The following is a 12,678-nucleotide window of genomic DNA, read 5'->3' on the forward strand; positions in this document are numbered from 1 at the left end:
ATAATACTGGCTGAAATCTTCAACCAGTGTAAAATGTCAAATAACAGAAGTCACTGACTCCAACAGAAGGAGTATTACAAGCCAGATGGCAATCTGGTCAGCTTTTAAGAATAAGAATTTCCTTCTTGAGCATCTTTTCCAAAAGCAACATGTGATACAGCATGAATATAAGCAACACTTGAACTGTTATAAAATACATTAAAAAAAAAAGAAAAGAAATTATTTAAATCCAAAAATGTGATTCTGATAAGCTAAAGCATACTTGGAAGTTACATATTTTATGTCAATAACTGTTTACAGAACCATAGTGTTAACTGATATTCAAAAGCCATTTCACTGTTCACAAAAGCTTTCATGAAGAAATAATATACAAGGCACACTAAACACTGTCAGGCCAAACACATTCTACTGTTTATTACACATATTACATTCTTAAATAAAAATGCGTCACATAACATTTTTGCATAGATATCTTACAATATACCAATTTAAAAAAGAATTATGAAACAGACCAGTAACAAAAATAAATTTTTTCTTCATTAATAATTTTGTAACATTAACATACCACCATCATATAATACAAATAATATTTTTAAATCTTAAGACTTTTTGTACAGCAAAAAAACTGACAAAGTAATATATTTATATATATATATATATAAAAAGCTTAAAAAAAATAAAATGTCAAAAAAAGGCAGAACTGAGGGCTACAAGACTGGGTACTTCTGTGATATATTAGAAATACCAGAGTAGGCCTGAGAGAATGTGACCGAGGGCATCTCCAAAATGCACTTGTCAGACACATCTGGTAAAAGAAAAATTATAGTGCAAAATGAAAGTCCTTCAAGCAATGTTGTTTGTTGTTCTTTTTTTTTTTCTCTTAAATAGGGAGCATTCATACTTTTTGTTGTTGTTGCTAAAAAAAATCCCCCAAACAAAAATCTAATGTGTAGTAGAGAGCAAGAAAGTTTTCAAAGGACAAGAAAGAAAACAGACCGTTTTGCAAATCAAGAAAAAAAAAAACAACTCAGCCTGCATTATTATTTTTTCAACTAGATAAGTAGACACGCTAGACTAAGGCCTTGTTTCTAAGAGAAAAGCTGTCATGGTTTATACGCAGTGATTTCAAAACCAGGTACTTAAGTTGGTGCAAGAACCTTCCTGTAGAGGTATCTTAGGCTGAAGTGTTTCTTACACTTTAGCTTAACTGCATAGGATGCCAATGCAAACTCCATCCAGGCAATCAAGTAATAGGTGCAGCTACAAAGTGATTTTAACTAGATCGATATTTTAAGGTAGGGCAACTTCCCTGGTAGAGACATGGCCTTGGTAACAAAGTAGTGTTTAAACCAGTGTTTTGATCTACTTCCAGAATCTGACAGGCCTGGGGTTTAAAATACAGAGTGATGGGTAAAATGTATGTTGCAAAATATAAAGTAAAGATCAGCCCTTCAGCCATCAGGCCTTCCAGGAGCTGCGTATTAGCTTTTCATTTCCCCGAGAGCCCAACAATAAAGGCTAAAAATGTCACCTTTCTGTCCATTCCAGTTCACTTTTAGTGTGTACATGCTAAGCCCTCGTCCCCCTCCCTTCCCACCTCCCCTCCCAATCCCCAAGTTTGCAGCCTACTCATTCACAGTACACAGCAACATATATTCCCCAGCGTTGTTGAAAACTTTCCTACAGAAGCTGACGTGATTCCTAAAATGCAATGGCAACAGCAAGTGCCCTCCCTAAATCAAAGCAATAGGCACAGTTGGCTACTACAAACTGTAAGTCAGTAGCTCAGATTCCTCTTCTGTGTAGGTATATACAGGATACTGTTGTACATCCACATCCACACAGAGACAGGGTGGAGAACCTGTTTTCTGGCAGTATATAGAAGTTAGGACCAAAGCACTTAAAAAAAATCATCAAAGCTTTCATTTTGAAAATTGCGAAGAGTTCCAACTTTAATTATTACAGCAAAAATGCCATTAACAAGCATTAAGGAAAACTATAAAACCCTGTTTGAAAAATGACACCTGCATTTGAAAGTTTTCAGGTAGGGAAATCCATTTTTCAAGTGCTAAAGGCAGCCTGCCCCTCCATCTCCACATTTTTATGTATATAATCTATATATACAACTATATCATTATTTATGTAACTTATATAGCACAAGTATGTCTTGGACTTCTTCCTCTAAGGGAGGAGGAAAGTCTCAGCTTTACAAGACAGAGCTTAGTACCTGGTCGGCCAGATCTTACAGTTCTTACAATGCTAAATCTTGCCACTGAAGCCAGCGTAGAGCTGTGGAGGAGAAAGACTGCAGTAGTCATCCCTAAACTATTAATAAAAAGAGATACAAATGTGACAAAAGGAAGAAGAATATCCAAGCTTGATCTGGAAATGATCATTCAAGAAGGCATAGATTTAATGCTAATAAAAGACAGGCAAGACTTGCCAATAAGTAGTTGTAATATCTTGGGAGGAAATAATTTTCATTTTTCAAGACAGAGTTAAATAGAGCTATTGTCAAGCATTTTTTTGTTGTTCTTGGTATGTGGGGATGTTTGCAAGTGCAATTCTATCTGGAATCAGCAAAAAGTACTTTAAAAGAGTGTTAGGTTAGAGGCGTCACCCAGATATGAAAGCTTAAAAACAGTCTTACTGCATGGAATGCCAGGAGGTGCCAAGTCCTGAATGAAATCAAGAATAAAAGCCCTTGATCCACTGGGTGCTGGCCTAGTAACATGAAATTATTTACAAAATTTTCCTCTTTGTATTTTTTTTTTAAATGTAAAGATTTTGACACACATTAAGGGAACAGGCGGAGAAAAGGAAACACTTAATAAGTTGGATTTTCATTGGTTTTGTCAAAAGCACCAATTATGACCTCTTTTGTACACAGGTAAACAGACTATGTAAAATAGGAGGAGCGACCTTTGTGTTGGAGACAGCTAAAAAGCCCAAATTTTCTAGGGCCAAGTAAAAACGAGGGAGACGGCCTGATTCGGTAAATATCAGAAAGGTCACATGTAAGTTGCACTCAATCACTACAACTATCATATTGATCAACTCCATTTTAGCCACACACCCTAGTGATTAGTTATGTTTTTATTCCTGAAGTTAAAACGGTTCCAAAAGCAAGGACCTGGGGGCTCTTGCATTCACGTTCTTCTTCCCCATCTGTGTTTGGTTAGTGCTTTCCACATATTAAGTGAAAAAGTGCTAGCCTAAAAAAACAGTAAATCCATTTCCAAAAAGTATGAGGAAAACAAGAATGAATGAAAAAAAGAAAAAAAAAAAGAAAAATTTAATGTTTACCTTTGTAGAAATATATGTTGGCTTAGATTTCATGTCCTGGAAACCATTTTTGAGACATCATATGGGTCTTCCAGGCTAGCAAACTTGTTTCTATAATATTTGGTTGGTCCCTGCAGCTGTGACACATTTCATGGTATGATATTGCTTCAAACTGTCTTGCTAAAGGTTTTGTGGTTTTTTTAGATTTCCTCCTCTCTAAGTCTCCCTCATGAAGAAGCACTAAAAGTTTAATAAAGATGAAACTATCAGAGTTTGAGCGAAACCCTACAGACCTGTCGAACAGTCTGTTCTGCCAGCACAAGGCTGGGAAGAACTAGAAGCCATACACACTTAATCAGTGAGAGCTTTGAAATAAATCAGTCATAGAAACACAGGAAAATCAATGTTGGAAGGTACCTCTGGAGGTCACCTAATTCAACCCTCTGTTTAAAAACCAGTTTAGTTAGATCGGACTGTCCAAGACATTGAAAGAATCTAGGATTTCAGTCCTTTCTTTTCTTCATTTGCCAGTTTATCCAGGTAATATAGTTTTCTAGACTGAGTCCTGGCTATTGAAAAAGAACAACTCCAGGAAAATGAAAAATACTCTAGAATCCCCTTTTCTGTTAGACCAATCTTTATAAAATCCATGTGATGTTTTAGGTTGCTCTTTATCTGCTAAGGGGAAAAACAAACAGAAAAAAGTGTTGGTTTTGTCTAAAGAGTGACTAAAATACAGTATCATATTTGATGTAGTATGAGTGAAACAATACATTTTTTTAGTTTAAGGTAAACCAGCAAGGATTATGTTGGAAAAACAGAATTTTGCTTGCCAGGCCTTGAGCTGGCAGTATAGAAAGCATACTTCTATAAGCATATTTTAATACATGGATTCAGCAAATCTGATTAGAAAAATCCTTATACTGGTGCTTCCTAAATGATTTTTCGTAAGTCAGTTTTCAAAATAGAATCTCAACATAGAGTATAGCTTGTCTCAATTAGATAATGGAAAAACCCAGAATAAATAAACTATATCCACATTATCACATATGAGGTGCGTCTTGATTTAGAATATTCTCTCTGGTTTTGGTCTCTCCATTACAAGAACATTATTGACATATTGGAGCGAGTCTAGCAGAGAGCCACCATGGAGATCAAGTTCTGGAACACATGATGGATGAAGAGAGGCTGAGAGACATGGTTCAACATTAGGAAGAGAAGGGTAAGGGTAGATCTTATTGCTGTCTACAAATACCTAAGAGAGGGTACAGAGAAGCCAGACTCTTCTTGGAGATGCACAGTGGAAGAGGCAAAGAAAACAAGTTGGAACATGGAAAATTCCTACTCGACACACGGATTTTTTAATTTTTTTTTTCTTTTTTTTTTTACCATAAAGGTGGTCAAATATTGGACCAGCTTGCACAGAGGCTGTAGAATTTCCATCCTTGGGGATATTTAAAACTCAGCTGGATATGGCCCTGAGCAACCAGCTCTAGTTGGAGGTTGACCAAGACGGCCTCTGGAGGCCCCTTCCCACCTGCATGATTCTATGATTGACTGCTCTGCTCCAAAATATTCACAGAATCACAAAATGGTTCAGGTTGGAAGGGACCTTTAGCTATTCACAAAAACTCACATTTGCTTTAGTTGCTTCCTCTATGTACACTATTTTTTGAGACTTTTGTCTCAATTTGTTCTCATCCTACTGTTCCACGGCCTTGGAAACCACAATCTGCCTTTCTTATAATGGCTTCTCTTTTGCAAGTAGACATAAATCTAGCATGAAGGAAACGAGATTAAGTGTCTCCTTTCTGCAGCTGGATAACTTGGTCCTCAACTGTTACCAAATCATCTATCTATGCGTTTGCTTCCAAGAAGCCTTACAGAGAGTATTAGCCTTTCCTCATTAGTCTGTTTCTACTCATGGTTTACAAATAGAGGACAACTGTACAACTTTAGCAAGGAGACACGGGCCTAAAAAGGATCTAGCTATAACAGATTACACAAGTTGGAAGTGTACAGCTTAAAATATCTGCAAAGAAACAAAACTTGTCATCGTAAAAAACGTATCCTGGAATGTGTCGCTAATTATTCATTTCCAAAATGGAGACTTCCACAAAATACGAGCTATGGTTCACAATTGTAGTAATGACTAAGACACTTGCATATGAGCACCCAAAAACTGAAGTCCAGAGCTTGACTGAATACACCATGTATACAGGTGAAAAATATCTCCCTTTACAAACAGAAGAGATGGTCCCAAAGCCCAAAATTTTACTTCAGAGTTCAAGACTCGCTACAGAGAGAGCCTGAGAAACATGGAATCTGGCTGTCTCTTATCCCCCTTTTCTCTATGTTTTTTAGGCTATTTGGATCCATGATTTAGATTGTAGGCCTGCCTCTAGAACAAAATAATCAGACATTTCAGCATGGGTTTTTTCCATGGGGCCCTTGTTCTGCCAAATTTAAATAAGATGTCAACAAAACCATAAATGACAACTGGAAGTAAATAAAGAGTCTTGCTTGATTTTTTCCATTTTAACTAGAATCTGGTACGTAAACTGTCAATGATTAAGGTTTGCAGACTACTGATAGCATGTCTAAAGGCAGGTGTGTTCAGAGGTCAAAGGAGGATATTTATGTAGGTTCACAGCCAATGAATATCATAGTGGTGGGTTTGAGAGCACACACTTTAGGACACTACAATAAGGAAATTCTAGGATTCTCTTTTCCTTTTTTTAACCTAATGCACTGACTGGATGCTCTACAGTTTCACACAGCTGAGGTTTCAGTTCCCATTAGACATCTGGCAGGATGCTCTATATATTCCAACACAAATTGGATTCTAGGGCCCTCAGTCCCAGTGGAACAGCTGGGTGGAATGGCCATAAAAAGTACGCAAATACAGAAGTAGAGAAATACGAGATTGTCAGCAAGCAGTGCTCCGCAATTTTTAAATGTATACATATATATATATATTCATATATATATACACATATAGAGTACGGTTAGTTTTAAATCTTTGGAATAAACTCAATTTTCCTTCTCTCTCTCTTCCTCTCTTTCTTTCTTTTCTTTCTTCCACTCTCTCTCTTGCTCTCTCTCATGCTTTTACCACGAATGTTACATCATTGTCCCTAAAAGACGGTTGGATTTTGGTCCATATTTCATGCCATATGGGCCAGACATCGTATTTCCCCCCTGTCCCCAAAGTGTTCGGTTGACAGTCACAGTGTTTTGTGAAAACTGTGAGGAAAACCAGCATCTTTTGAGTAAATTCACTCTCTCACTGGAACCAAAGGTTGCAAAAGGCTGAGAATTCAAGTGCCAAGGATCCCGGTGACGGCTCTTAAATATCTATTGAGTTTCTTGTTTGTTCTTTTTTCCCCTAAGAGTACAGTTTTACCTCTTGAAACATAAACTAAGGGAAATACTTAACAGTCAATGAGTCAAAACAGTCAAAGAAGGGCAGTTGGCTAATACAGTATAAAAGAGCAGCAACCATTTGTGGACCACACGCCATTTTGTTTCATTTCTAGACACATCTTGTAGGGATGGTCCCAGAATATACAAAATATACAAACTAATGACCCCCTGCCTGCTTGCATAGGCCATTCTTATGGTCCTAAATGCAGTCTTTGGAGTCAGGGCCACTGCCAAATAGTTTCAAATGCAAGTTATGATAAGAGACATTTTTTTGTTTTTCTTTTCTATTTTCTAATGAAGACTTTAATCCACTTTGAGCCAACGAAATCCAATTATCAAAAGGACTGAAGGGTGGGCATGAGATCTCCACTTCTCCTTGACGTTTCACACAGTACGCCAAAATGGACCTCTAGGTTAGTAATATTTTAGACCAATCATTTGGAAAAGCCTCACTGCTGTATGTAAAATCCAACCCTTCCTTCACCGTTCACACTGTTACATTTTTTCGTACAGGAGTGGGCTACAGCATCAACTTGATGAATGGAAAAGGAGGACTTTGATAATTTCTTTAAAAGGCTAATGCTGAATGAAGCCATTGTACTTGGAAGAGGTTCTTGATCTCCCACTCAGAGACTGGAGTAGGATTTTTGGCTTGTTTTTTTTTTTGTGTGAAAGATGCTCAACAAACATTGGCTTTAAATTAAAATGTCTGCAGGTGCTCTTTACACAAACAAAAGTCTAATGTTTTAAATTGGTTAATAGAAGAACAGCAAGAAAAAGCAACATAATTCATCACTAAGTCACTGTGGGTTGTGGCTAACGTGCTCACATGATGTGGAAGGAATCTTGTAGTCATGCCTGTGTGGCCAGTCCCAGACCGATATCCAGGTGAAGACAAGGAGTTCTGAAGATCACTTGTTCGTGGAGAAAAGAGAAAAAAATATTTAAGCTTCCAAGTAAACTTTTAAAGTTTTTTGTTCAACAAATAAACAAGAAGTCCTAGCTATGGCAATACGGTGAGGCCTACAGAGATATTAGGTGCTGTTTCTCAGGGGTCTATCCCTTGGCCACTTAGCCATCATGGCAGCAGCTTCCAGAGTCCCTAGTGCATATGTTGTGCAATAGCCAAAACAAAAATTAAAATAAAAACAACCAACAAAAATATAGTCCTCCGTGAAGTCTACATAAACTCAGGCCAAAAAGAGGATATCTGTGTCACAAGTGTCACTCCACAGTCTACTGCCATTAAGGCCACTGGTATTGACTTAAAAGGATCTGAAGAGCTCAGTTCTAGGAAGAAGAACCAAAATCAAGACAGGTCAAAGTGTCTGTGAGAAGTCTGACGCACTGAACATTAGGAATTCTCAGACAAAGAACAAATGAACCAAGAGGTTAATTTTGGCTACCAAACTGGGATTTGGTTTTCTAGGTCATTGTTTCCCCCCATCTATTTAAAAAGAAAGTTAGTGCTACAAATATGCAACTTCAAGACAACATATTATCCTATTGAGTTGCACTGAGAAGCAAGTTAAATAAGCCCCTCCGACTGCCGTCCACCTGCAGGGAAGCCTCCTCCTTTTTCTTTGATTTCCACTGGCAAAAACAGGAAACAAATCCAAGAGGGACGAAGTACTGTAAGCAATTGTTCCTTCTCATTGACTTCACCTCTATACCATTTCCTCGCCTGCATCTTCTCCCATCCAGCTGGGGCAAGGCATAAAGAACCGACGTACGTATTGAAGTATAATTGGGTGCATGACAGTGTGAGCGTGTGGTCTCTGTACAGAGGTTTACACGTGATCAAGTTCTCTTCTCCTGCAAGGCAGCGCGTTGTAACTTGAGTTCCACTTTCATCTCACAACACTTAGCTCAGACAACATCCATGCCAATCTGACTGATATTTAGATGTGTCTCTTCATGTGGAGGGCGAGGTGATCAGACCTGGAAAAACACCTGCAAAATAAAGCAATTGGGAATGAAATAGATATCGGATTTGGGAAGACATGATTATTGCTCCTTCCTCCTTATGTATAGGAGGAAATATATATCCAGGTTTAGAGACATACCTTTGATTATCCACGGTTCACAACCAAACCTTGTGTGATTGACCTCTGTGTCTACAGATGGCCAACTATCCTGGCTCTTTGGCAGCTAAATACACTACTCTTCTCCTTTCTCTGTTCCTCTCCCTCCCCCTTGTTTCACACAGTCAAACATCAGGGAAGAGTGCTCATCTATGCACCCATAGTATAAAATCAAATATTTAGTATAAATGTGTGTGCACATATAAAAAAAAGAAATAAAACAAGTCAGTTTTGCTCAAGTACTCAGCAACACCTGTTTAAAAAAACACCAGCTTTCTCAAGTGCCCAGTACCTCCAACAAGCTCCGAAGTATGATGCTGGTTTTGAAAGCTGAATTCTCATTTATAACTCCAAACTGGAAGGAAAGCTGGCTCAGAGTTTGGAGGCTGACAATCCGTCAGGCTACATATCTCTCCCTTTCTCTCTGCTGGGAATCTGTGTGGTAATATGTGGATGTTGATGAACGCTATCTCCCTGAAGGATGCTGAGAGAAGATAAGGTATTATGCCTATTTTGTAAGAGTGAAAACTGAGAGACAGAAAAGGCAAGAAAATTGTAAATCACACAAGAAGTGTGGTAAAACCAGAAAAAAATGCCAGAACTTCAGCTTTCAACTTCTTTAATGACAAAGCCATTTTTCTCCATCTCATAAGAAAACATAACGTTTTGACATTCTGAACATGTAGATGGATGCTGATAGGACGGACTTAGAGCTGCAACCCTAGAGAACTAGGTGAGTCTAAGGGCTAGTCTAAACATGCAGATAACAGAGAATAAGGTAGGGCATGAATTTGAAATGAAGCATCTATTCTTGATTAACTCCCTCTCTAAAGGCTTATTACTGCCGCCTTCTGAAATGACTTAATCCACTTGGGAAGTGGGTTAAGATACTCAGAATAAAACACACTCCAGGAGAAGAGCGACCCCACAAAGAGTTAATCAGGAATTACTATTCCAGAACAGTTGCCTTGTAGTAGACATGCTGCAGGGCACTCTCAGCAGCAGGAACAGCAGCCCAAACTCAGGCACTTTACACCACCAAGATATTGTCAGAGTGATCAGGGGAATAAGTTCTCAGGAGGACAAGAGCTTTTCTTCCCTGTCATTCAATATAGACCCCATTTTGTCGAGACTGTCAGGAAGCAAGAATATTTTTTTTTACTTCATACCCATTAGAAATGGGATTGAAAGCACCAACCCATTTCACACCCGCCATCACAGTGTCATTAAAGTTATGTATGGCACCAGCAAGCAAACCGCAGGACAAGCGGGCAGTGGCTCCGTCTGCTTACCCCAAAGCCCTAAAATGGAACCTGACTGTCAGAGCAGCAGGACTCAGACACCCTCAAAAATTAAACTTCTACTAGATACTTCAAATCAAGCACTAAAAAACGGGAGGTTTCCAAGTACCCTGTAAATTTTGGCTTGCCTTCTTTCCACCCTAAGCCATAAGACACTGGCTTATTTATTTTTACTAACAGCAAACCCATCTATTATAAATATCTCACAAAGCCCCACATACCTGTGGCTTTCGAGTAAACTGTTTTTGTAGGCTCCAAGGGCACCATGAAAAGCTACTTCCAGAACTGACTTGCCTGCCCCACAGATTTAGAGTATAAAAGAGCCACCGATACCGGTCTGAAGAATATCCAAATGGCTTATTGTGAGAATCTGGATAGCTCATACATGGGCAATGAATGTATTTCCAAAAAAGCAGTAGTTGAGTATTTCATATTTTTCAGAAAGAAATGAATTGAACTACTTCGTAAAAAAAGCCAAAAACCAAAGATAAAAAAAAGAACACTCAATCTAAAGGCAAACTGCCAGAGGACAAACACCCTAAGCAGAGAAAGGCTGAGAAAGAGACGAACTATAAAAATTAAGATATTTTAAATAGTTAGGGGATCTTTTCTGTCCCGCTGGCAGTATTCTCCTGCATAAGCGATCTATCTGCATCTACATGCAGAGGTGAGCGATCGAGAGGTGCATTTTTAAGGCAAAGAAATTTCATAAGAAGACGACTTTCGCAAGAAAAGTTAGATACTCATCTTCTGTGGATAAGCATAGCTCTGATCAAGTCAGCTGTTCTCTACTGATTTGTAGCAGCTTTCAAGGGGGTTAATACCTTCAGAGTGGCAAAAATTAAGAAGAAAGACTTCAAAATAGGATGGAGGCTGCATTCCTCCAACCTCCTACATGAAGCACAGTGAGACAGACGCGAATCTGACAATGGACGCTTGGCTTTCAACACAGCAGGCTCAGCACAACTAGAATTTTCTAGCCCTAGGGTGCCAAAATACACCCTTGGACCAACATCTCTCTCGTCAGTCTAAACTGAGAAAGCAGCATGCTCTGGCTACAAGGGCTGCCAAAACAAAACAACAGCTTGAGTGGCTGCCAAAAAGACATGCACCAGCTGGCACTTCAGTCTAGGACTAATCATAAGACCACCACCCAAGCACGGCTTTTCCTCTCCGATTGTCTCTATTAGAGATGCAACCCAGCAAAAAGTATGCTGAGTCACAGCACAGCAAGATCTGTTAAAAATATGGATTCAATACATTGTTTCACATCAATAACCACAGTATTAGCATCTAGTATATTTTTCAGCCCTAGAATATTTTTATAGCTAAGAAAATGCTACCATAATTGCTAATTTATAGCTAAGAAAATGGTACAATACTAATTCTTCACATTCTTCTGCTGACTAATTTGGTTAGTTCTATCTCTTGGTAAGACTGGTGGATGCAGACATTTATTTTCAACAGTAAAACAGTCCCTATAAAATTCTGCAGCTAAATCACACTGACAAAAAAAGCTATTGATAGTGGACGCATTTTTTTTCCTTCTGGAACTAGAGGCAACAGTGGAAAAAGCTCCACAGGATAAACTGTCAAGGAAAACTCCTTTATTCACAAATTAAGGAACAAACAGCAGCTTGCTGGTCTCTAGTCCTGCCCATGAGACAAGACCTTGCTCCACTCCTCTGGCTTGACACCTCTTCCAGTTCCAGACCAGCTCTGCACATTGTAGGTGAGTCCATCACAGTCCTCCCCGTCATCCCTCTCCCAGTCTAGCTCTTCCTAGAAAGGACAGTTTATGCCAGAGTAAGATACTCTAATTCTGAAAGTCATACAGTGATGCGTGATGCATAAATTCCCTCCTCCCAAACATGATTCTTTACTTTCTCTTTTTGCTCTATCTCCTTAGCAACACAGCACCGCTCGGCACTGAAGCCTCTGCAGGAGAAAAAGGGAAGGTAACTATGATGAGAACAGAATATATTGCTCAGCCATCTTTCTTAACAGCTGTAGATTCTCCACTGTGGGATGTGTTCATTCCAGCTAAGTGTGTTCTTAGCTTGCTGTCAAAAAGGAAACCACATGCGTGCGCGCACACACACACACACAAAGGAATATATACTCCAATAGTCTGGCACTAAGCTGCTATCTCCTAAACACATATTTACGCAGAACAAGCGAGCACCACTACCCTGTCATCCTCTTCCCCTTGGAGTGCTGAGGGCTTGCACTGTCTGAAGAACATAACCTTAGCCTGTGTTTCTGAAGAGCATAATTCCTGGGGAATGCTAATAACCAGCATAGCCCTGGTGTCTGGAAGGCACCAGGGACTTGTACACTGCTTTCCTCACCGCTTTAGCTGATTCTCCTTTCTCCCCTGCTGCCACCAAACCACACACCATTTGCAGTACATATGGTGCCACTCAAACCAGTGGTAGTTTGCCAGCTATAAGTAGCAATGTGATCTGTGGGCTGCATGGTATTGGGATAGGGCTGGGACAGCAGGAGAAGAGAATCACGCCTTCTTATCTCTTTTGTTTTAAAATTGACCTGTACACAGAGAACATTAACACCCCTTTGAC

The 12,678-nt window shown here is 39.1% G+C and overlaps 1 protein-coding gene across 2 annotated transcripts in view; it reads right to left on the reverse strand.

The window, feature by feature from the left end:
• Positions 1 to 518: 518 nt before the first annotated feature.
• KLF7 (KLF transcription factor 7) overlaps positions 519 to 12,678 on the reverse strand; it is a 66,175-nt gene continuing 54,015 nt past the window's right edge. For both annotated transcript variants that reach the window (XM_054209200.1, XM_054209201.1), the window contains one exon: positions 519 to 8,664. In XM_054209200.1, the coding sequence (XP_054065175.1) occupies positions 8,613 to 8,664 (52 nt within the window). In that variant the 3' untranslated portion in view covers positions 519 to 8,612. The remainder of the gene's footprint in view (positions 8,665 to 12,678) is intronic.

The sequence above is a fragment of the Rissa tridactyla genome, chromosome 7, assembly GCF_028500815.1.
Source record: "Rissa tridactyla isolate bRisTri1 chromosome 7, bRisTri1.patW.cur.20221130, whole genome shotgun sequence".
Classification (NCBI taxonomy): domain Eukaryota; kingdom Metazoa; phylum Chordata; class Aves; order Charadriiformes; family Laridae; genus Rissa; species Rissa tridactyla.